Source organism: Triturus cristatus, chromosome 6 (genome assembly GCF_964204655.1).
Source record: "Triturus cristatus chromosome 6, aTriCri1.1, whole genome shotgun sequence".
Classification (NCBI taxonomy): Eukaryota; Metazoa; Chordata; class Amphibia; order Caudata; family Salamandridae; genus Triturus; species Triturus cristatus.
In genome coordinates, this window is record NC_140589.1 from 331,584,587 (window position 1) to 331,608,295 (window position 23,709).

General features: G+C 45.5%; 1 protein-coding gene across 1 annotated transcript in view; it reads left to right on the top strand.

The window, feature by feature from the left end:
• NOL10 (nucleolar protein 10) overlaps positions 1-23,709 on the top strand; it is a 727,799-nt gene that overhangs the window by 169,152 nt on the left and 534,938 nt on the right. The window contains exon 9 of the mRNA XM_085610703.1: positions 17,300-17,385. Within this exon, the coding sequence (XP_085466829.1) occupies positions 17,300-17,385 (86 nt within the window). The remainder of the gene's footprint in view (positions 1-17,299; positions 17,386-23,709) is intronic.

Below are 23,709 nucleotides of genomic sequence, written 5' to 3' on the forward strand. Positions count from 1 at the left end.
TTGGTGTCTTGGCATCAGAGTGTACTTGGCAATTGCTAGTAGTGCTATTGTCATTACGCATTGATATTGCAGAGCTACAAAAATATTTTTGCACTCCAATTGATATGGCTAGTGCTTGCGCCTCTTTGACAGTTGACTCTCAGACGAGGCTTACTCTGTGAGCTGGAAGAGCTCAGTCAGTGTAACAGTTTACCTAGCATTTAATACGTACACAGTTACTTTACTTTTTTTAAGAAAAGTATTTTAATAACAAAAAAGTAAAATAGTAATCTTAAAACTAAGCTCTAATCGAAATATAGGAGTGCCTTAGCACCTTCTTGGTTCAAGTTACCTATGAATCATATTTATACGCCCAATCATAGAAGACGCTAGCTTTATATTGAGGCATAGGCCAGGAGTTCAACTCCCACTGGAGCGAGATGGCCAAAGTGGAAAAAAGCTCCCTGGGCCAATCAGAATGCTCTATTTTTAAATTGCTGCTCCCGCGAGAGCGAACCCAGCCATCAAGATATACAATTATTTTTCTACCTTAACTTCACAAAAACTTTAAACTACTGAACGGATTTAGAGCCAATCACAAAAAGCACAACCTGCATACCGAGAGCTAGCTATCTACCAAATTTGGTGTAATTTCTTTCAGCAGTATTTGCTGAACCCGCCTTAAAAAAATCGATGGAAAATGCATGGGGATTTTGCGTTTTGGGCCCCCTCCTTTGTCTCGACTCCCGCTTGACGGATCACCCTGAAACGCTCTAGAGAGAAGCTCAGGTAGAGGAACATTTATTCTGGCAAAGGATTGTGAAGATTAGTCAAATGAGGCGAAAGTTATTAGCCCATCAAAAAACATTCTTTCTGTGTAAAAGCAGACCTAGCTATATACCTAGTGGCGACTGCCACTAGGTTTTATATAGCCCCAGGGTCACTCATTAAAATTCATTGGAGTGGATCACATGCACCCCCCTTCCTGTGCAGATTTTGGCCCCTGCGACCACACCCCCTGCGGCACGGTGTTGTTTTCAGGTGATTGGGGACACACAGCTCCCCTCCCTGGCTAATTTCGGGCTGGAACCCGATCACCCAGGGCCCAGCATTGTTATTAGGTGGAGGGTACATTGCCTACCCTCCCCGGGCCGATTTTGGCCTTTGGGCCCTGCAAAATTCTACAGGGGGAGGTGGTCACGAGGTTCCCCTCCCCAGCAACATTTTGGCCCAGAGGATCCCATTCCCGGGACCCGGTACCATTAAGGGCTGGTTACCTGGTGCCCACCCAGGCCACCTACCATACTGTAGTACGGGGCCGTGGGGGTAGGGGGGGTGCCACAAGGCCCCTGATTCTATAGCTGGCTACCCGCATCCAGCAGGAGCCCTAATTGCTCCTGCCTACAACGAGCAGCTGATAATACTGTTCCCTCCAGGCGGGAGCAATATTTAAATCTGTTTCCCTGCGTGCAGGGAAACGATCTAAAGTTCGCTCTCAGTGGACGGGAGCATTTTTGAAGCTCCTGCCCGCTGGGCTCGAACTTGGTGTTTGCTCCCTCTTGGTGGTAAATTTAACAAGCATTTTCAATGCAATAGATCTCGCATCTGTTAAAGTTAGAGCTGTTGGCGTTGAAAATGACAATATTTTTTACTTTTGCTTTTTTATACCAATGGCAATAGCACTATGCAAATCTAATTACTCCACTGCAAATAAATAACTCGAGTAAAAAACATTGTAATTTTCAACGCCAACAGCTCTAACTTTAACAAATCTGAGACCTATTGCTTTGCAAATGTTTGTTTCTAACTGGCGTTTCTGCAGTTTCCAGAGTTAGGGCAAAATTGCTATTTCTTTTTTTTGCAAATGGTAGTGCGCCTTGCTCGCTAATACAGTGAGCAACATGTCCGGCAGCTCAAGTGTTAGGGAAAATGTTTCTGCGGGTGGCTCCACTTATAGGATAGGGGTTACCTAAAGATAAAAGACCGTCTAAAAAACAAAATCATGCCTTTCATTGCTATCCATGCAGTCCCCAAACACTGTCATGAAAAAATACATTGGGTAAAAACGTGAACAATGTTTTAAAGTACAAATGCGTATTACTGCCAGAGTGAATCCCGGACTCAAAAGCGAGAAGTTAACAAACAAACCCAGTCACCGCCAATAAGTACCGGACAAGTGTCTTTCAGATGCGAATTTGTCATCCTGAAGAATTACGCATATGCAACCGATTTTAGACACAAAGGGGCCTGGTGGTCTGCTGCTGCGAGTTGCAGCAGGCGTAAGCAATGCCCTGCTCTCAACCCAAACTCCAAACGCACGCAGGACCCAGATTAGAACCCAAGAAGCGGCCAAAACCCTGGAAGGGATGCGCATAGGAGTCCATTTTAAACCAGTTCTATGTCTTCCAGCTGCATAGGATAAAAGCTACTATCGCGTGGCAGTAGGGTGTCACTGCGGGATCCAGCGCCGAGCTCTGCTGCGCCTACATTAATCACTGGCACGTCCTGATGAGCCTCATGTCTACTACATACTGCTGCCGAGGCAGCATCAGCTATTCGCATACAGGTAGTTGGCTAATGCACTCAAGAATGCTTCTCTGATAGGATATTTTTTAAATTTTGCTCAGCACAATGATCTTATAGCGCACTGCTCAAGTATAAACCCCCTCCCTGTCTCCCGTTAAGAGACGCGCTGGCACCCAGGAGCTTCGTGGGGGTTCAGAGCATACATCAAACACAGACCAGATGCCTGCTCGGCACTCCTTGCTACAAGGATTTAGTAAATACAAGAAGTCTATCCAACCCATCTTTTAAACATGTACAGAGGCCAAAGAAGACCAAAGCTTGCGAAACTGGAGGAAGGCCTTGTAGGTTTATGGCTCTGTCTTAATTGCCAGAATAATAAAAAGCAACTACAACAAATCAAGGTCCACTGCAAAAATAATGCACACACATCGGTTATTTGCCCCCCCACCCGTTCTTCTATCTCCACCAATAATAAAGCCCCTTTTATTAAAAACATACACTAAGCTTTCTCACCCCCACCTCCCCTCAAAAAACACATCCTGAATCCATTTATAAAACAAAATATTTAGAGGTCAAAATGTGGGCGCTGTGGAAAAACAAAGTTTTCGGGGTGAGGCAGGTGTACAACAAAACACATGCTGGCAGGATTTTAGACCACACCAACAGAGCAGGGAGTGGCTTTGGTGAGAAGATGTTTTGTCAGGCAGAAATCTACAGCAAGTTGCTGTGCCTGAGTGCCCGATATATAACTGTATTGTGTTCCAGTCAATGTGAGCCTTTTCCTCATGGAGGTGCGCTTTGTTTCCACGCACATCCCTCCTGCTGAAAGAACTCTGTAGATCTGTGTAAACAAATAGAAAAAAATGGTGGCTGCATGCTTTTTTTCCCCTTTTTTTCTATTTATGTACTTTTGTTACAATTGCGGCGCCCACGCTTTAGCTTTGAACATCTTAAGCTAAAGTGCGGGTGTCGTGATTGATTCAAAAGTAAACAAACAACCATACATTTTATTTCCATTTGTTTACTTTTAAAGCAATCGCGGCACTCTTAAGTTGTTTAAAGGTAAAGTGCGGTGCGGCCATTGTAAAAAGAAAATCATAAACATAAAATGAAAGGCATGTGGCCGCGTTCGGCCAGCAAATAACAAAAGTAAAGTACGGCCGCCAGTATTCTTGCCAGGAGTGCACACTTAATTAATGGGGGAAAAGAGCACTGAGGGACTGCGTGTCCTACCTGCAACAGCAGGCAGGACAAAGGTATTTAAGAAAATGGTGCTCGTAGGCTGTAATTAAAGCCTGCCGAGTAAAAACACATGTAACACGGTTTCCTCATTGGAGGTTACAAGAAGAGACAAGGCGGTACTAAGGAGCAACTAATGAGCTTATTGACAAATGAAAAGCCACCATTTACAAAGGACAGGCGCCAATTAAAAAATGGGCGGAGCTTCATGCCCTATCCTGAATACAGCATGTCTTGAAGAGACAGCACAAGCGCTGCCTAGGCGCAAACACAGATTTCCCTGTCGGTGCAGACAGGAAAATCAATATGTCCTGGGGGTGGACTCCCCGGTACATAGCATGTAAGTTGGCCCCTAGGAATGGGGTCCCCGGGGCCTTTTGAGGCTGAAGGAGGGGGGCCGCACGCACTCTCTCCCCATTTGTTTTGTGTGATTTCAGACTTGGGGTGGTCTCCACCGGGCTCCTCGAGGCATGGGGAGGGTAAGTTGGGCAGTCCCCTCCCCATACAAAGTATGTATTCTGACCCCATGGGTGGGCATCCTGGGGTCTCCGATGGCTTGGGGAGAGGGGCCACGCGTCTCTCCTGCCTATAAACATTATTTTTGGCCACAGAGGTGGGCTTTGGGGGCTCGGGGAGGAGGGGGGGTCATACAAATCCCCTCCCCTTTAGGAACTCAGCCTCGGGGTAGGCTCCCCAGAGCTTATAATAATTTTTTATGTTTGCGATCCTGTGAGAGTCTCGCTGTATCGCAGCATTTATTGCTGATTTCATTATTTTTTTGGTCCTGTGGGTTGTTACTCTGGAGTACACACCCCTCCATAGTTCCTAGGGTGTCAGGGCACCTCTCCACAGCTCCTATATGCATATTTTTTTTTTTAAACTTCAGGCCAGGGGACTAAGGGCCTGCTTTAGATCTTGGCGGGCGGGATACTCAGTCACAAACGTGACGGATATCCTGTTTGCCTTATTACAAGTGCCATAGGATATAATACACTTGTAATACGCTGGACAGGAGATCCGTCATGTTTGTGACAGAGTATCCCATTCGTCAAGATCTAAATCGGGCTCTCAGTCCTAGAGTCCTGTCGTGACTGCCAGCAACGTTTTTTTTCTCATATTGCTGGCGTCTAATCAGAGCGATCTCTCTCGCAGGAGTCTGACTCCCGCGGGAGCGAGTTGGCCCAAGGTAAATAACACTCCCCGGGCCAATCAATATGCTATTTTTTTTTAATTGGCGCTCCCACAAGAGTCTCTGAAACTCTTGCGAGCTCAACCATCCAAATATCTATTTTTTTTTTTACCCTAAATTTCTTAAAAACTACTGAACAGATTTACACCAATTCTCAAAAAGCACAATTTGCACACCTAACTTTAGCTTCCTGACAAGTTAGGTGTAATTTTGTTCTGCAGTTTTTGCTGTAGCCTTGTCTAAAGAAGTCTATGGAAAATGCATGGGGATTTTGCATTTTCGCCTAGACTCGCCCTCGTCCACAGGGCGAGTCTAAGCAAATGGCCGGGGAAATCTCTTGACGAATGTGTGACTGAAGGGGACCCCACCGATATTTGACACCCATCACTTGTGGGTTTTACAACAGAAACTGAAATACCGGGTGGACAAGTATTAACACTGCCCATATATAAAGTGCATGACATTGTTCTGCGATCAAGTCACCCTGATGAAAGCCCCGGACCATGTTAGGCCTTAGCGTAGGGCTGAAACATGTTGGCTAACAAAACATAGGGTCATAGGACCATAATAGTCCACATTACCCCTTTCCTTATTTTAGCTTTCTCCACCATCTCCACTAATAAAGAGACACCTAGGAGAAGGTGAGGGATTTTTAATCTTTAATTTAATTAATGTGTCCAGTTGGCTCCGCTGGCGATTCGCACCACCTATCTATGGGTTGCAGGGGGCAGCAAGGAGCAAATCGAGGAATTGAGTATTTGGATTATATATATATATATATATATATCTACTGGCGGTCGCCAGTTTATAGTTAGGACCGTGTTTCCATAGGAAATCTGAAAATTCTATTTTGAATAACTTTTGCGCCGGTTGACGAATCCCCGCGAAATTTTCAAAACTAATGGGGCGCTCCGCTCAGCTCCTACCCTGAAAGTCTCGGGGTGATTCGTCAAGCGGGGGCCGAGAAAAAAGGGGGGTCCCAAAATGCATTTTCCCCATGCATATTTCCATAGGACCTTTAGTCGAAGGTACAGCCCGAACGGCTGAACAGAATTACTTGAAATTTGGCAGAGAGGTAGTCCTCAGGTCAGGGAAGTGCCTTTTGCATGTGTGGAGTCAATCTGTTCAGTAGTTTCTGAGAAAATTGCAGTTAAAAGCACATACATATCTATAGCCGCGCACGGTGCGCGCACCCTAATGTGCGCGAGCGTAATTCTGATTGGTGGTTACATGTCAGTCAACGTTCGAATCGGTCGAAATCAGGAAGTGTCGGCCGCCATTTTGTTTGTTGTGGGTGCGAGAGTGAAAAAGAGAGGTGGCGAACGTGAAAAGGGGGCAGGGTAGTGAGTTCCTGACCCCTAGCCTTTGTCAGGGGGTCCCTAAAGGACCCCGAAGGGTGAAAAAACATTTTTTTTTTCAATCGCGGGGTGCGCGCACCGCGCGCGCACGGTGAAAAATCATAGAGAGAAAAAAAAACATACATAACTTAGCATTTAAAAAAACGTACAAATTCACTTAAAAAACCATAGGTTTCACACACGTTATAGTTAGGAATTAGCATTTAAAAAACCTTGCAAATTCACTGAAAAAACCATAGGTTTCACACATGTTATAGTTAGATGGACATTTCACTCGGAAAAAAAACAATGAAATTCCCCCGTTATAGTTAGTTCAGATAACTATAACTCGCGCGACCGCCACTCTATCACAAGGATGATGTCATCAGTGATGCCACTGACCATGTCATCAGTGTTGCAATATGTGACGTCATGAGGAGTGGATTGCGGGCGCGCGAGTTATAGTTATCTGAACTAACAATAACGGGGGAATTTCATTGTTTTTTTTCCGAGTGAAATGTCCTACCTACCTCATGGAAATTTACCTGAGCTAATTATAACTTATCCCCCACAATGCACTGCTTATGACCTCACATATTACATCACTCATGACATGGTCAGTGACCTCACTGATTTTGGCCCCAGGGCTCAGCCTTTTAAAAAAAAAAAAAAAAAAAATTATTTTGAAGGGAGCTGAGTAGCCTCCCTCCCCGGGCCGATTTAGCCCCGGGGACCCTTCCTCTGGGGCTGACCTCTAGTGTGGGTGCCCTGGTCCCACCCAGGGTACCCACTTAGAAATGTTGGGGACTGCAGTGGAGCCTCTAGGCCTGCGGTCAATAACTTCTATCATTTGGGGCACTGCCCCTGCAGCCTACCAGTCTTCTACATCCGAGAACGTGCACATGATGTAAAGAACTCCATTCCGGTTCTCCCCTACTTGCTGCGCCAAGTATCTTAGAGCAGACTTACACAAGGTTTGTAACCTCTGCTCTCTCGCCGGAAATAATGGACTCCGAGGCCAATGCCGAAGCAGACAAGCCGCTTCCAGACTAGCGCCCAACATCAAAGGTCGCACTGAGAATCTCTCTCCCACAAGCTTCTCACCCTAATGAGCTGCCAACTTCAAGCTCCCGTGATCCATCAGAGACCTCCAATTCGCTACTGCCTAACGGCCATGGTCGGCATTGAATTTCCAAGCCAAACCCGACGCCCTCTTCACAATTGGCGACAAAGTCCTACTCAAAACCTTGTGCGTCGACATCGACCACTGCTTTGGCACGAGTTCTGAAGACAACCTCTTAGGTCTAGTCGGAGCAGAAACCCTTGGCTCCAAACACTTTGAAGCCCAGACAACCCGGATTAAAGCACTCAGAGCTGATATTGACCTGGGCTGAGGCCTACTTCAGCGCCCTCAGGAAGTCGGCCCTCTTAAGCTACTTCAAGGTCGCCATCCACAGCTGCATCTGATGATCTTGACCAGTCCTTCCTCCAGCGGCTTAAAGAACCTCTCGGTGCCAGGCAGAAACAGATCTTCATTATGCCTGGCACCAGTCGAATCCTGGTCAAGCCTCCACAGCAGCCTAAAGACTTGATTTCTCGTATGAGGAAATCGACTTTTGAGAAAGCCATCAACCGTCCTGTGGAGCCAAGGCGCAAGAATCCTCGGTGCCATGACAAAGGCACCTCTCCACTGCTTCCTGGTCCTTCTTGTCGTCGTCCTCTCTCTCTGCCTCCTCCTCCCACCCTCCTACATCTCCACTGCTACTTGTGGACTCTGTCACACTGACCACAGGGTTCTTTACATTTGGGGGAAGGGGACAGCCAGGGCTCTCCTTTTTAGGTCTCGCTGAGTCAGCGCATGCGCTGCTCTGCGAGACATTTAGTTAGGGCTTTTAAAAGTGCTACCACGGGTCTTTGTGTGGCGTTCTGTGCGCGATTACACGCACAGGCACGAGCAGAGGCGCCATATGGCTTTCCTCCTGCTCGGCCAAGCGCTCGCCTCGCTTCAATGCCCATGCCCCTCCCCAGAGCGCGTCTCGCAGCTTGTTTTTTATTTAACTTTGAGCGGCCAATGCTTGTTTTTTATTATGTTAAACAGTCATGCCGTGGCAGTGCACGCAATCACTTTATTGAATAGACGTCTCCTTCGCACTGCTGGCTGGTGCAACATGTCAAATGTACGTGGATGTTATAAATAGCCCCCCGTTAGAAGCTTTTTGGTTCCCGCATGCTCTAAATGTACCACAACACATGTAACCTCTGGATTCTGATGTTACACTGACACCCAGTGGCAGTGTGTGCAAGCTTTGTGGATTTTTGATTATACACACATCCTTTATCTTTTGTTCAGAACAACGTCGTTGTTTTCGATCAGTTATTGGAATGATTCTCTCCACCATAAAAATGTCACATGAAATTCAGAGAATCTCTTATCGGAAGAGCCCAAATTATATGCTTTTTAGATCATGTAAGCTGAATTTGCGAGCTCCAGAGAGTAATTTGCTGGGAGAAAGTCTCAGAGCCGTATTCAAACACTCAGCAGACATTTCCATCCGGATTTATTTGCTCCTCTGAAGTACTTCCCCAACCAAAGACGGAAAACGGGCCATTCTTGCCGGCCACCCAACAAAATATTTGGAAATGCTTCAATTTTTAACACTATTCATTTTTCATCGGTTAGATTTGTGGCCTATTACACCAACAATATAAAAATATACAATAATGGCATATATTTTGCACCGTTAATTTGCAGTAGGTTTTTCAAAAGTGCAAAATCTATCACTTCAGGGTCTACTGATGAATCTTGTCGAGATCAGAGGCGGTGGTAGAGGGGATCTGGAGCTGGGCAGACCACTCTAATCCGGAGGCCCACGTATGTTTTAATACCATTTAAGTCGTTGAGGACAGGGTAGGGATCCATAATTTTGTGTCTCCATTAGGCTTCTCTCGTTCTGTAAGAGCTCAGTTCTACAGTTTCCAGCTGCACTCTTGTGTTATTGGTGTCAAGCTATAAACACTACTCAGTCGGCGGACACCATGCTATAACATTACATCTACCCACACTCTTAACTGATGTTCTCTTGCAAGTGACCCTAGCTGTCCACATTTATACTCCAATAACAGTGCTTAATTTGTAAATAAAAAAAGGCGAGACCTATTGGCTATGCCAATGCTTGTTGATCCTTATGATCCACCCTACAGGCCTCGGGCCATGACTCCTGGGATGATTATGACGTGGATCCTCCAGCTGACACTGACCAATATCCTGCAAAGCCTTCGCCCCTGGACCATACCACCTCATACCCCGAGGTCCCACACAGAGCGGCTACCTTTTACAAGTTGGATCTTCTTGTCCAGCACCAGGAAGAAGTCTGCCTCAGGGAGACCCTTTCACATACACAGTGGTCCCTTCAGAGCCTTCACTTGCTAAAAGGTATGCTTAAACCTGCTAGAGACTTAAAGGAACCTGTGAAAGCAAGATTAGTCATGCCTCAGTGAACCAGAAGTTCAAGGCTTCTCCTTCCAACTCAACCTACATAAGGGGCAATTTACGTCCCGATTCCCTTGTGGTCCACACGGCTAGGAAGCATGCCAATTCAGAGGGCACAGGTGATGCCCTCTGCATACTGGGAGAGTAAAAAGATCTGTGTCAGTGGCAAATGTGTTGTGGTACAATCTGCCACCCATTGGAGCATTGCCAATTCAATAGGGCTTCTCTCCCGGTTCGACCAAGCTCACTGGGATCAGATGTAGGACCTCGGACAACCTCTTCTAGAGATAGTTTAGAAACGGGGGCAGAAGTTGGTGGCAGAACGGAAAGTCATTTCCAACACCAATATGCGCTGAGCTCTAGATGCTGCGGACACAGCTGCTCCCGGCATAAATACTAGTGTCCTATACGACCACGCATGGCTGCAAGTTTCTGGCCTTAAGTTGGAGGCCCAGCAACACTTACTAAATATGCCCTTCAATGGAGAGCATCTCTTCAGAACCCATGTCAATGAGATAGAAAAAAATCAAGAAGGACTCGGCTAAAGCCATGGGGTCCTTCAAAAATCAGCTTACTGTCACTATTTCACTGCTCCCAGTAGGTGCAGAAACTCATACCCCGGAAACTTTGATCACTTTCCCCAGACAACAACAGCAGCAGACTCCCTCACGGGGTTACTACAGGGAGGCTACAAGTTAAATAATGGCAGAGGAAAGGGCTCAATCTCCAGTAGGGCTGCTCCTTCAAAACAATGACCCTCTTGTGCTTCCCCGATTATAAAATACCTGTCAGGGGGGTAAAACTGCAGGGTTACCTGCACCGATGGGTGGAAATCACCTCCAGTCAGTGGTTTGTAGGCAATATACCGGAGGAGTACTGTTTAGAATTCACGCACACACCACCAAACATTTCAACTCCCCCCGCAAACCCAGACTTTACCTGGAAAACGATGGACCAAACCCAGATGTGTGACTGGTAGTGAATGTTTGATTTGTTCAGCATTCAGTCCATCATTTGTTCTTTTTGCTTTTGTGTCCCTGGAACATCAACATCTGTTCCAGGAGAAGATGTATGTGCTATGTAATAAGGGGTCATATAGCCAGTACCGCTACAACATTGTGACAAGGGGGTGTACTCTCTATACTTTCTAATTCCCAAAAAGGGCAGTTCCCTCAAGCCCCTCTGCAAGTACATCCGGTTGGCACTCTTCCACATAGTTAAGCTCCTGGATGTCCCTCCCTGCTACAACGAGGTGACTTCTTGACCCTCCTCGATCTGAAGGACGCTTAGTTTCACATACCCATCCAAACAGGGCATCGAAGATTCTTGCGATACGTGCTGAGTGGTCTGTATTATCAGTTCAAGGTGCTACCTTTTTGGGGCCACTATGGCCCCTACTGTGTTTACCAAGGGCCTTGTCGTGGTGGCAGTATCTCCCCTCAGACGGAGCGTCATCTTTGTGTTCCCTTACTCGGCCGACCAAGAGCACCACACAGCATCAATGGCTAGCGCACATTGGACCCCAATGATGAAGCATGTCACCAGTGGGAAACCCTGGTGAGTGAGTGGACTCAAGAAAGCCTTTGTTCTTTCTTGTCATAAATATCTGATCTTCCATTTCAATTTGATTTGAGGTCAAACTTCACCCTAACTAGGTCCTCTATCCGGTAATCCGTTTTTTTTGCGTACATGATTGAAAGGAGGGTGGACCTAGCTTAATACCCTCTACCTCCTCCTGTTTTTGAAGTAGCGCACATGAAGGCCACCATACAACTCATTCATGGCCTAGGCTTCTACATAAATGTGACCAAATCTCATCTTCAGCCCCTCCAAGTGGCAGCCCTTACTTTGGACCATTCTCGACTCCTGCGTACGGAAAGCTTATACCAGCCCTGCAGGGATGTAAGCTTTCCAAACGTTGTTGCTCTTTTCTAGCCAGACCGCTAATTAACGGACAATAATGCTCCTACTGGGCACCATGGCATCCTAAATGGCCATAGTTCCTCATGCCAGGTTGCACATGCGCCTGTTACAACAGGTCTTGCAGCGCAATGGTCTCAGGCAGAGGGTCATTGGCAGGATCTAGTGTTGCTATGGGGACCTTACTCATCGCTTTGAGTAGTGGTGGAATGCAAACAACCTGTTGCAGAGACGGCCTTTTCTCGACCCAGTTATGCAAGAGTTCGTCACCACGGATGCCTCGCTCACTGGCTGGGGTGCACCTACCGGACCTCACTATCCAAGGAGTGTGGGCTCCCTCACACAGGGTGTTGCATATCAGTCACCTAGAACTAATTCTGTCCAACTGGCACTTAGGGCATTCCTTCCCCTCATACAGAGGAAAGTAGTTTTGATCAGGATAGACAATACAACTGCCATGTTCTACCTGTAAAACGGGGGTGAACACACTCCAGTTGTCTGCGTTAGCCCAGGGCATTTGACATAGGGCAATATCTTACAAGATGCAGCTGTTAATTCAGTACATTACCAGGATGGACAACAGCTTGGCAGACCTGCTCAGCAGGATGCATCAAGTCCACGAATAGGAACCCCACCCCCATGTCCTACTCCCCTACTTCCATTGCTGGGGGTACCTGCAGATAGACATGTTCGCCACCGCCGGAATTTCAAAATGCGCAAGCTTCACCTGCAGACTCCCTCATCCACAGTCCATGGGCAATGCGATGTGGATGAATTGGTCAGGGATGTTTGCTTACACTTTTTCTGCCTCTCCCACTTCTCCCATTCGTGGATCGGACGTTGAGGCAGGCATCCCTCAATCTCACCCTAGCAGCTCCATCCTAGGCAAGCCAGCCCTGGTTCATCACTCTGCTTAAACTCTCTCTAGCCCCTCACAAGAAGCTCCCCAACTGTCTGGACCTTCTCTCTCAAAACCAAGGCACTCGGGCATCCCATCCTGCAGTAGCTCAGTCTTGCGATTTGGTTCCTGAGGTCTTAGAATTTGGCTACCTTAACCTCCCTGCAGAGTGTATTATCACTGTAAAAGAAGCATGCTTGCCCACAACTACGGCCTGGCATGCAGCTAAGTGGAAACGGTTTATCCACCACTGTCCCTCTAGGCACGTTGACACTTTTACAGCCTCTCCAAAGGACATTGTCGTTTAACTTCTACGCTTACATAAGTCGGGCCTCGCCTAAACGTCTATCAGGCTTTATTTAACTGCTATAGTGGCTACCTTCAAAATAGGCAGAAGACTTCAGTTTTCAGAATACAAGTCATTAAGGCTTTCATTGGAGGACTCCAGCAGTTTATTCCACCACGGACACCCCATGTGCTTGTGTGGAACTTTCAATCAATCAATCAGTCAGTCAATCAATCGGGATTTGTCGAGTGCGGCTAATCACTCGTGAGGGTATTCAGGAGCTAGGGTCCTGCTGCGATCAGTCGAATGGCAAGGTCTTGAGTCCCTTTCTGAATTCCATGAGAGAGGATGCGATGCTGTTCGGAGGTGGAGGGGGAGGATGTTCCAGGCTTTAGTGATGATGTAGGAGAAGGAATGTCCCCTGCTGTGGCTTCGGCAGATGCAGAGGACGTGAGCGAGGGTGAGGGAGGCAGAGTGCGATGCGCGGGTGTCTGGGGGGCTGGTGGTAGTTCAGGCGGTTAATGATGTATGTTGGTCCTTGGTCATAGAGGGCCTTGTAGGCATGAATCAACCTCTTGAATTAGCATCTTTTCTGGACGGAGAGACAGTGGAGGATCCTGAGATGGGGGGTGATTTTGGTCCGTTTGGGGAGGTCGAGGATGAGTCTGACAGCTGTGTTCTGTATCGTCTGGAGCCTCTTCAGGAGTTGTCATGATTCCTGTGTAGAGTGCATTGCCGTAGTCTAGTTGGCTTGTGACTAGGTGTTGGGTGATGGTTTTCCTGGTGTCAACGGGGAGCCACCTGAAGATCTTTCGGAGCATGCAAAGGGTGTGGAAGCAAGCGGAGGCAACTGCGTTGATCTGGTGATTCATGATGTGTTTGCTGTCAAGGATGATGCCGAGGTCGCGGGCGTGATCTGTTGTTGTGGAAGTGGGTCCAGAGTTGGAAAGCCACCAGGTGGTGTTCCACGGAGAGGTGTTGTTTCCAAAGGTCAGCACTTAAGTCTTGTCCGTGTTGAGCTTTAAGTTGGTCTTCATCCAACCGGCAGTGCTCTTTATGCAGTTGTGGAAGTTAGTCCTGGTGGTGGAGGGATCTTTTGAGAGGAAGAGGATGAGCTAGATAACGTCTGTGCAGAAAATTATGTTGAGGCCCTGGGTTCTGACGATGTTGGCCAGGGGCGGTATGTAGGTGTTGAACAGGGAGGGGCTGGCGGCTGAACTCTGCGGGACGCCGAGATTAATATTTTGGGTTCCGACGTGAAGGGTAGTATTCAGAATTCTCTGGGTCCTTCCTGTGAGGAAGGATGCGATCCATTTAAGGGCGTCTCCCTCGATCTCGATGTGGCGGACTGTCTTGATGAGGGTGTGGTGGGATGCAGCTTCGAACGTTTCTCAGAGGTCCAGGAGGATCAGGGCCGCTATGTCTCCCCTATCGAGGAGGATTCTGATGTTGTCGGTGGCAGCGACCAGGGCGGTCTCGGTTGCGGAAGTCGGTATGGAAGGTGTCCAGCAGTTGTTGTTCTCCAGGTATTAAATGAGTTGTCGGTTGATGGCCTTCCCGAGTACTTTGAAGGACTTTGCCGGGGGAGGGGAGCAGAAAGATAGGACATTAGTTCTTGTGTTTGCTGGGGTTGGTCGGCTGAGGGTTTCTTGGCGAGGTGTCTGACTTAGTACACCTTATACTCATGGGTCCTCCTTTTGACCCACTGTACTCTTGGCCATTGCAACTTCTTTCTTGAAAGGTGGCTTCCCTTGTGGCCTTACTTCTCTCAGACTTATTAGTGAAATTCACACTCACATTGGAAGAACCTTTGTTCAGGTGCATCAAGATATCATGGTTCTTAGAACCAACCCTAAATTCATAACCATGGTAGTCTCCAGTTTTCATCTAAGACAAGTTGTAGAACTTCCGGTGTTCTACCCACATCCGGAGTCTCTTTCGGATCGCACTCCTCATACATTGGATGTCAAAAGAGCGCTCAAGTACTACATTGATAGAACAAAACTCTTTCGTTAGACACAACAGCTTTTCAGGTCTTTCTCCAAACCACACAAGGGGCATGGTTCTAAAGCAGGGGTTGCATGCTGGCTTGTTAAATGCATACATGCATGTTTCACCAAAAAATTAAGAACCCTGCCTATCATCCCTCCTAGGCCCCTCCCCACAAGCAAGAAAGGAGCTCCTATGGCTTTCTTGAGTAACATACCTCTAGCTGATATCTGCAGAGCAGCTACATGGTCCATCCTTCACACTTTCACCAAACATTATTATGTGGATGTCTTGGCCCGCCAGCAGGCTAACGTTTTCCAGGCTGTACTACAGCACTACATGCCACGAATAAATGCTTACAGGGTATGCAACATTTTCCTTTTAGACATAGATAGATAGATAGATAGATAGACTGAAAAAGAAAACAAAGGTTAAAGAGTGACGTTATAGTTAGGTATGATAATAATATCTATCTTTGCTTTACAAAAAAGCCTCAGAAATTCACTAAAAAAAACAAAGGTTAAAGTGACGTTATAGTTATGTGAAAATGTTTTTAAAACATAACATTTTGAAGTAAAAAATATTGAAATTCAAGAGTAATGGTTATTTTAAATGACTATGACTTGAGCTCCCGACATGCACAGTGTTGTCATCAATGATGTAATATCAGTTGTCATGAGAAATGTTATCAATGATGTCATAGAACATGGCATCAGTGTGTTAATATGTGATCCATAAGTAGTGCCAGGCACATACCTAATCTTAATACCTGGAGTAACCAGATGACCAACAGCCTTAGTCCTTACGTAGTTGTGTGCAGATTTGGGAAAGTCTGCACACATTAGCTCACTCTTAACACTTCCGTAAGATAATGGCCACGACAACCAGATGCCAGCTATCAAAGTGCATTTATTTACATCGTAGGCAGAGGACTTAATGCATTTCGGCTCTCCAGGCGCCTTGCTCACGGATGGGCGCCATCTTGTAATTACGTAGGTGTAAGTATGATTATATATATTTGGTGCCATATGACGAATCTTCACAAAACCTTCCAAAAAAAAGGTCTCCTTCACGTTGGCTCCTTCCTGGAAAGTGTCTGGGTGATCTGTCACCCGGGAGCTGAGAAAAGGGCTGGGGGTCTCCAAAACCACGTTTTCCCCATGCACTTTCCCATAGGAATATTATACTCTGCTACAGTAAAAATGGAATTACACGAAATTTTGCAGTAAGCTAGATCTTTACTCTTTTTCCTTTTTTGATTTTATGTAAACCCGTCCAGTAGTATTTTAGAAATTAAGGTTCAAAATTGATGTATATTTCTTGCTGGGGAGGATCCGCAGACCTAACACATCAAAAGATTGGATCTTTGTTGGGAGTGGGAATCAGTCCCCTGTCCTGAAAAGAGATTTTTTTTATTAAACAAAACAGAGATGCAGGGTAAGGATAAGGATACTTTGCACCCCTCAGCCAGAGTTACCCTCTTCCACTTGGGCCAGAAACTTGTTTTTTTTAACAGATCCACGGTACCATAAAAAAAAAAAATGTAAAAATTATTTTGAACCCGGGGCAGAGGGAGTCACCAAAATGTATTTTCAAATTGGATGGGGCATGCAGCCCCCTCCTTGAGCCACTAAAAGGCCCCAGGGACGCTATCCCCCAGGGCTGATTTAATTATTTTGGTGATGGGGCGTAGGGCCCATTTCCCCAAACCATTAAAAGGACCAAAGGACCCCATCCCGTGGCGAATAAATAATTGTTTTAGGGAGAGGGCCCGGTGCTCCTCCCTCTTGCCCGAGCAATTAAATCACCATGGGACCACATCCCCCAGGGCTGAAGCATTTTTAAATTGGGTGGGTCCCCTCCCCTACCCCCCAAGCCATCCTGTGGTCCCCAGGAACACCACCCTACAGGGTCATGGGACCTACAGTGTCCCGGGGGACCCATCTCTCTGGACACTGTGTTTTTCCTTGCTGCAAGAGGTCAGGTAGGGAGAACTTAAACTCCTTGCCTGCACTCCTGTCTGCAGGGAACACATGGCTGTGGGGCCCTAAATGCTCTGCTTATACCCTCCTATCTTACATCACTCGGGACATGATCAATGATAACATTAATCACATCACTGGAGGGCGTGAGTTAGCGTTAATTCAGTTAGCTATAACTGGTGATATTCAGTGTCTTTTAGTTTAAAATGGTATGTTGTAAGTGATGTTTTGACCTTCCAGTGAAATATATGTATATATTTTATATGTGTGTGTATATGTATGTTTATATACACATATATGTACACATTCAAATATATGTATACATTCAAATACATCCAGACACACGCTTACACAAGCGCACATCCACAACACACTGTAGCTGTTGTGAACATTCACTTGCTGAAATTACCTTTTTCCCTTGAATTTGTTGGCTGTCATTTGACATATGTTTTTATGTTTGATAGGGTAAAGTGGAGTGCTGGGACCCTCGCACGCGTAATCGAGTAGGGCTACTAGATTGTGCTTTGGGAAGCCTAACGGCAGACACTGAGTAAGTAATGCATCCGAAAATGGATGCATTTAATTTCCTGAGGCAACATTGAAATGCACAATATAGTTTCTTTATGTTTATTTACAGAGTAATAACGTTTCATCATTGAAAACAAAAAATGCTACAACATTTTTATCAATTCTTGTAATACAAAGTTATGTAAATATGTTACCAATGACGGATTAATTCTTACATTTCTTCTTACTTCATGCTATTTCTAAATGTCCACCTGTGAATTGCAGATACATCTTTGAGAAATTGCATCTTAATATAAACACTTTAAAAATGCATGATAAAAATGCCCTACTGCGTTTGAAATGTTTGAAGCAAAAATATTGTATTTTATTGCAGGTCATTTACGTACAGAATTCAGCCCCATCAGTAGTATGGCTTTTGTACCCCACACTTCCCGACGGACGAAACATTTAGTTCAAGTTCATGGACTGACGAATCGTATCTAGTGCTCGTCCTTAAGAATGCACCACTTCACAGCGATTCTCCTGGTTTGTTACACGCTAAAAAACGCGGACTTTTTCTATACTCTTTAACACAGAATAAACAAGCATTTGCAATGCAATAGGTCTCGCATTTACGCGAGTTTGAGCTATTGGCACTGTAAATGACAATGCCTTTTATTTATGTTTTGTTTTTTAAACCATAAATAAAAGGCATTGTCATTTACAATACTAATAGCTTAAACCAGTGGTTCCTAAACTTTTCACCCCTGAGGACCCCCATTGAGTCACTGCTGTAAGCCGGGGACCCCCAAGCAATTTGTATGATTTAAATGTCAAACATTAAAACTGTAATTCGAAAAAAATAAACACACGTGTGCACATCAAACAAAAACTAGACTTGAATTACTAAAGATTTTAGTATTTTTATATTAAAAATATTTGCAAAAATAAAAAAATCTTAATGAGAAGAATGGTGCTGCATCTAGTGACTAACTTTTCGTTGTTTGGTTTTATTTCGCTGCCCGAAGCTGCTCCTCCTGCCAAGGCTGGACTGGAAACCTAACGTTGCTCTGGCAAATGTTGTCAGACCAGTCCCTGTACAGTGCACACCAAGTGCTGCGAGTGAGCCTGACCACTACAAAGGGGGCTTAAAGGGGCTCTCCCCATAAAATCTTTTGGGGAAAAGGATGCATTTTACAAGACATTTGACATTATATATTGAATTGTATTAGCTTTTAAAGCATAGTAAATAATGACCCTACTATTCACCAGGATACAACAATCTTTTGTCAATCTTCAATGATTGACAATTTTCAATGATTGACAATCTTCAATGATTCCCTAAATACTACCCTCCAACAGTGCCTCTCTTCTCGCCATAGCACATGTATTTAATTTATTTTATAGCACCTCTCATACCACTGTAGGGTGTCAGAGCACTTAACATCACACACATACAGAGACAATGAATCATACATGTGTAGATCAGTTAATAGAAAATGTTACATAAGGCTAAAGGGACTACAAGGTGTAGGATTCGCATGTCATCCATACTGGTAGGCGTATTTTTAAGAGTGCTTGCTCTGGAGAAGCACAAACTCGGGATTCAGAACATAACACAGGGGTTAGCGTTGACTTTAATAATAAGGATTTTTTTCTACCCAAACAAACCTTTTTAGCAGCATCGAGATCATGAAAGACTGGGGAAAAAGCATAACTTACTAACTTGTACCATGCAGTTTGCATGCAGCTCTTTGACGTCAGTTTATAGCTCACTGTGCTAGATTATGATTGGAACTTGTGAACTGCACAATAACAAAATAATCTTCGTGGCAAAAGCAGGAACCCACTGAGACATGCACAAAACAAAATACTGTTTTTGTAATGCATGGTAGACATTGTTTGCAGCAGGCATTTAAAACATCTACACTTCCTTAGATGAGTCAAAGCTACCACTGGACAAAACCCCCATCTCTCTCAAGCATGTAGATTAATCACTGAAGTTATCATGACACTTTTATTGCTGCCCAAAAACTGCTCATTATACAAGGAACTTTGCAGTGCTTTTAAAACTGCTGTCTGCGGACCCCCTGGGAATGTGTCACGGACCCCTGGGGGTCCCCGGACCCCAGTTTGGGAACCACTGGCTTAAACTCTTGCAAATGCGAGACCTATTGCATTGTAAATGCTTGTTTTCCGGGCTGCAGTGACAGCAGGAACATCATGTGCCCATGCTCACACTGCTCACATCTCACTAGTGGAGAAGTTAGTGCATGATGTCATGCCAGGTGAGCGTTGTATGGAAACGGAAATCTTTTAAAGAGACATTTTCTCTTTGGATTTCCCTTCTCTTTTTGCAACTCAGAAGCAGCAACATTGCTGTGGTGCCACCAGGGCTGTAAGTGGAAGCTTTTCAATATTATATACAAGCCATGGTTGCTGCTTATTTATCTTAAGCAACGAACAACCATTGAAAAAGCCAATAGTCCTGATTTGTTGTAGGTATGAATGATATTACTTGTTCTATTGTAAATCTGGATGCAATGACAAAAACAGCAAAATACAAGTCGGCAGCACATTATGCTAAGCAGAGATTTTTAGTTTAAGTGTTTTAAGCCACTCCCTTAATTACATTGGCCAGGCCCCTTTGAGAGACCCCCAGTTTCTTCATCCCACTTAAAGCTCTGCTTCTACCATTTAAACCTTCTTCCTCCTCAGCACAAATTGATGGGGAAAATAAATGTGCCCAAAAGTGTGAGCGAATAGCAAGGATGAGAAAGGAGAGAGGGTTAGAAGAGAGGGACAAGAGGGAGGGAGGGAGGGGCGGGCGGTGAGGAGCAGTACGGAGAACAGAGTGAGACACAGGGAGGGCGCCAGCAGGAGCAGGTGAATATGCATCTAGCTAAAAAGCAACCCCCACAGCAAAGCAGTGGAGGCGGAACCCAAAAGCATCAGGTGCTGAGCCAAGACATGATTGACAAGGTCACAAGCCAATGACTGGAAACAGTTGGTCAAAAAAGCCAAAGGTTGTTGAGGTCTGCCCCAAAGCCCTCTCTGTGCATTTTATTAGCAATAGGCAGGGCCTCTATAGGGCAGGGGAGGGCCAAATTATGTGACACGGTTGAGAAAAATTATGTTGCAAGAAACAACGAATTATGCGGCATAATTTTTTTTTTTTTTAAAACATGTTTTTTATTGCAACATTTTCAGCAACATAACCATCGGGGCAACCGGCACCCCCTACAGTCTCCGATCATATTCTTCGGTTCAGTAATGCACACAGCCATTCAGCCCACATCCCGGGGGCCGGGCGGCATATATAGACAGTTAAGCAATGTAACACAACTATCGCCTCACAGCGGTGCCTGGATCATGCCCCATGGAAGCCTCTGCTTTTCTGTCCCAACAGCTACATTCCTCATTAATTATGCGGCATAATGACGCACATTTTATGATTGTGTTATGTCGTTATTTTGTCATTTTTACACTTGTTAACACTGTCTGGGCATTGGTTGCACCTTATTTTCATTTTAAAACTCAGATGTAAAAATAAGTAACAGAAAGGTGACCACTCAAGCTTTGCAAAGGAACTTTCACTGCAGGGCAGCGCCTGTCGCTGTGCTTTTAGTAACTTTTGAACTGTTTGAGCTAGAAACAATTTTCTTTGTTAAAATCTGTAGCTTATGCAGTAGATGGTGAATTACTTGGCAAATGCGACAACTCTATAATAATGCGTAAAACGCTGCTGTCTGTATAGTCGCGTTCTTCTAGTGGCCCTGGCAATAGGTTAATTCGACTGCAGTGCTGCACTGTCAAAACCCAGACCTTAGAATGTGGGTGCCACACCCATTTTTAAAATGGCCTGACAGATGTTGTCCAGTAGGCACCCCGCGCAGGGTTGTTGGTGCCAAAATCTTGACAAGCTATATCCACGAGAGAGGCGTTTAGAGTGACAAAATCCTGGTGTGTTGTGTAGTGATTTATATGTGCTCCGTTTCTTCGTGTGCTGGATCCGGGGGGAGTCACACCTCTCACCTGCCTGTTTTCAAGGGTACCGTAACCTCAGACAGTGTCACTGAACTCTTTTTCATATGTTGTGACCCGACATGTTGATTCTGTCTGGTGTAAATTGTGAATACTACACAATGATATGTTGGTGTGTAAGAGTCATGTTTTTTCTCCACACGTCGAAACAAAACCTGGTGCACTTGTGTGCGACACCTACATAAGATTACATTTGAATGTGATGCGTTTTCTGAACCGTTTTCACACTCACAGAGATGGGGTGTGTTCACTTTTAACCCCCTTTAGGTCTCTTACGCAGGAGATTTGGTTGCACACAAGTGGGGCTTGTGTTGTACTATTTTTCACTACGAAAGTGCAATCAGTGCGTTTTAATCTGTCTGGCAGCCTCCTAAATGGAGGTATCTATTAAATGCCGGAATGGCTTATTGTGCTGCCAGAAAGACTCCCGGTTGACCTGAAGTGGAAATGTAGAGCCATAAAGTTGGTACCTTGTACAATCCTGTGTGATAAGGGCCTCTAGGGTGAGACAATTCTGCCACCCGCCCTGATACGCAATCATAAATGAGGTGGGTGTAAAACCTAGCGCCTTGACAGAGTGTGTAAATACACCGATGCCCTGTCTGGAAAATCCGCCGGCCGAACTCTAAATCCCCTAAGTCAGGCTGTGTGAAGCCCGAACCGAACCGTGATTTTTGTGCTGGGTCTAAGCAGAGTCATCGGCCGGGCTGGGTCCAGGCGCCAGGCCCAGGCGCCCTGCCAGGGGTGCTATGGAGATGGCGTGTTTGGTGTTTGCCCCCGAGGCCTGCGGTACGAGGTATCCATTGTCCGCCTGACAAACACCCCCGGTGAACGCACAGAAACTGAAGACGGTTCAATAGACAGGGCGTTTTCCTCCCTCTGTCTCTGTACAATGGCCGCATTCTGTTGAAAAAAGAACACTTTCTCTCACTTTGACTATGTGTTGTGGTTTATCTAGTGTACCCACCTTTTATTAATTATCCCTCTGCGTAGGGATCAAGATTTCTATTTATCGCCAGTTGTCCTGTCAACACCTACGACTAATGACTTTGGTTAACATATGTTTTTGACTTGGATAAGCAATGTTATTAAAGTACCCAATATAATAATATTATTACTTTTTGATAGGTCCCAGCACATACTTATATTAAGACCTTGGTTCTGTCCGCCCTGAGGAAGGTGGCACCAACATTTCGGTGCTTTCACCGAAACGCGCGTCGGCGTCTACATGTGGCCCACCCAAGTTCCAATTCCTCAAATTTGAACATATGTCGCCTAATACGATTTTGAATGTTCATATGATTTTGTGTACATATTGAGCCCTGTTCTTTAATTGAGTATTCTTTTTATATGTGAATGTGTGTTTTGAGTGCTGATGTTGTGGATTGATCCCGGTATGAATGTGTAAGTCGTTGAGTATCTGAGTATGCCTGGGACCTTGCTTAGTACCTTCATTGTTATTTTGAAAACTCTTTTGTATTAATTATTCATCAGTTTATGTACTGAATTCATTTGTTTGAAATTGATTTAATTAAAAAATATGATTACACTTATTAATTTGTTTTCTGATTATGTTCTGATTTAATAGTTTGTTTCTTCCTTTTGTCTTAGTCCTAGTGTTGATCTATTTAAAAACAATACATTGTACGTTTGGAAAATTATAGGTAGAGATCCTCTCTTTGTATTCATGTACGCATTCTGTGCAATGTCAAAGGAAGGCACTTTGGGAGGGGGCGGGGCGTCTTACCTGGGGAGCAGCACCGGGGTGCGGAGGCCTGAGGCTCAGGAGCCAGGGAGCAGCCGTGGACGTCAGGGCACCCCTCAGTGAGAAGCTTCACTGCACCCCAGAGGTGGGACTTTACCTATGACAGCGCTGCGGCACGAATTTCATCATTACCACCATCAGAAGTGTACGGTTTTCACGTAGTGGTGAAAGTAGGAGACGGTCCAAGTACTGCTAAGACACTGAGTTAGGCTGAGGGGGTGTGAATGTTGTGGGAATATAGGTATGGGTTCAGGGGGCCAAAGGTCACACAAGGGAGAGGTGTTGCACGAGGCCAGGTTTTCTACAGAGCCATCTGAAGAGGCAGCTCGATGCTTGGTTCTTGAATTTCCGAGGGAAAGGGACAGACAGCCCAGGAGCCTTTGGCTTTGGTTCCTTGCTCAGACCCTTGCCATATGCAGCGGGAGTGAGGACGGTGTGTGTCAGGAGGAAGCCACACTAGTGCATTCATGACCACAAGTACATCTGACACCTCAAGAGGTAAAAAGTGATCGCGAAAGCAATCGCTATTGTAAAAAACAAAAAACGCCCGCAAGTGGT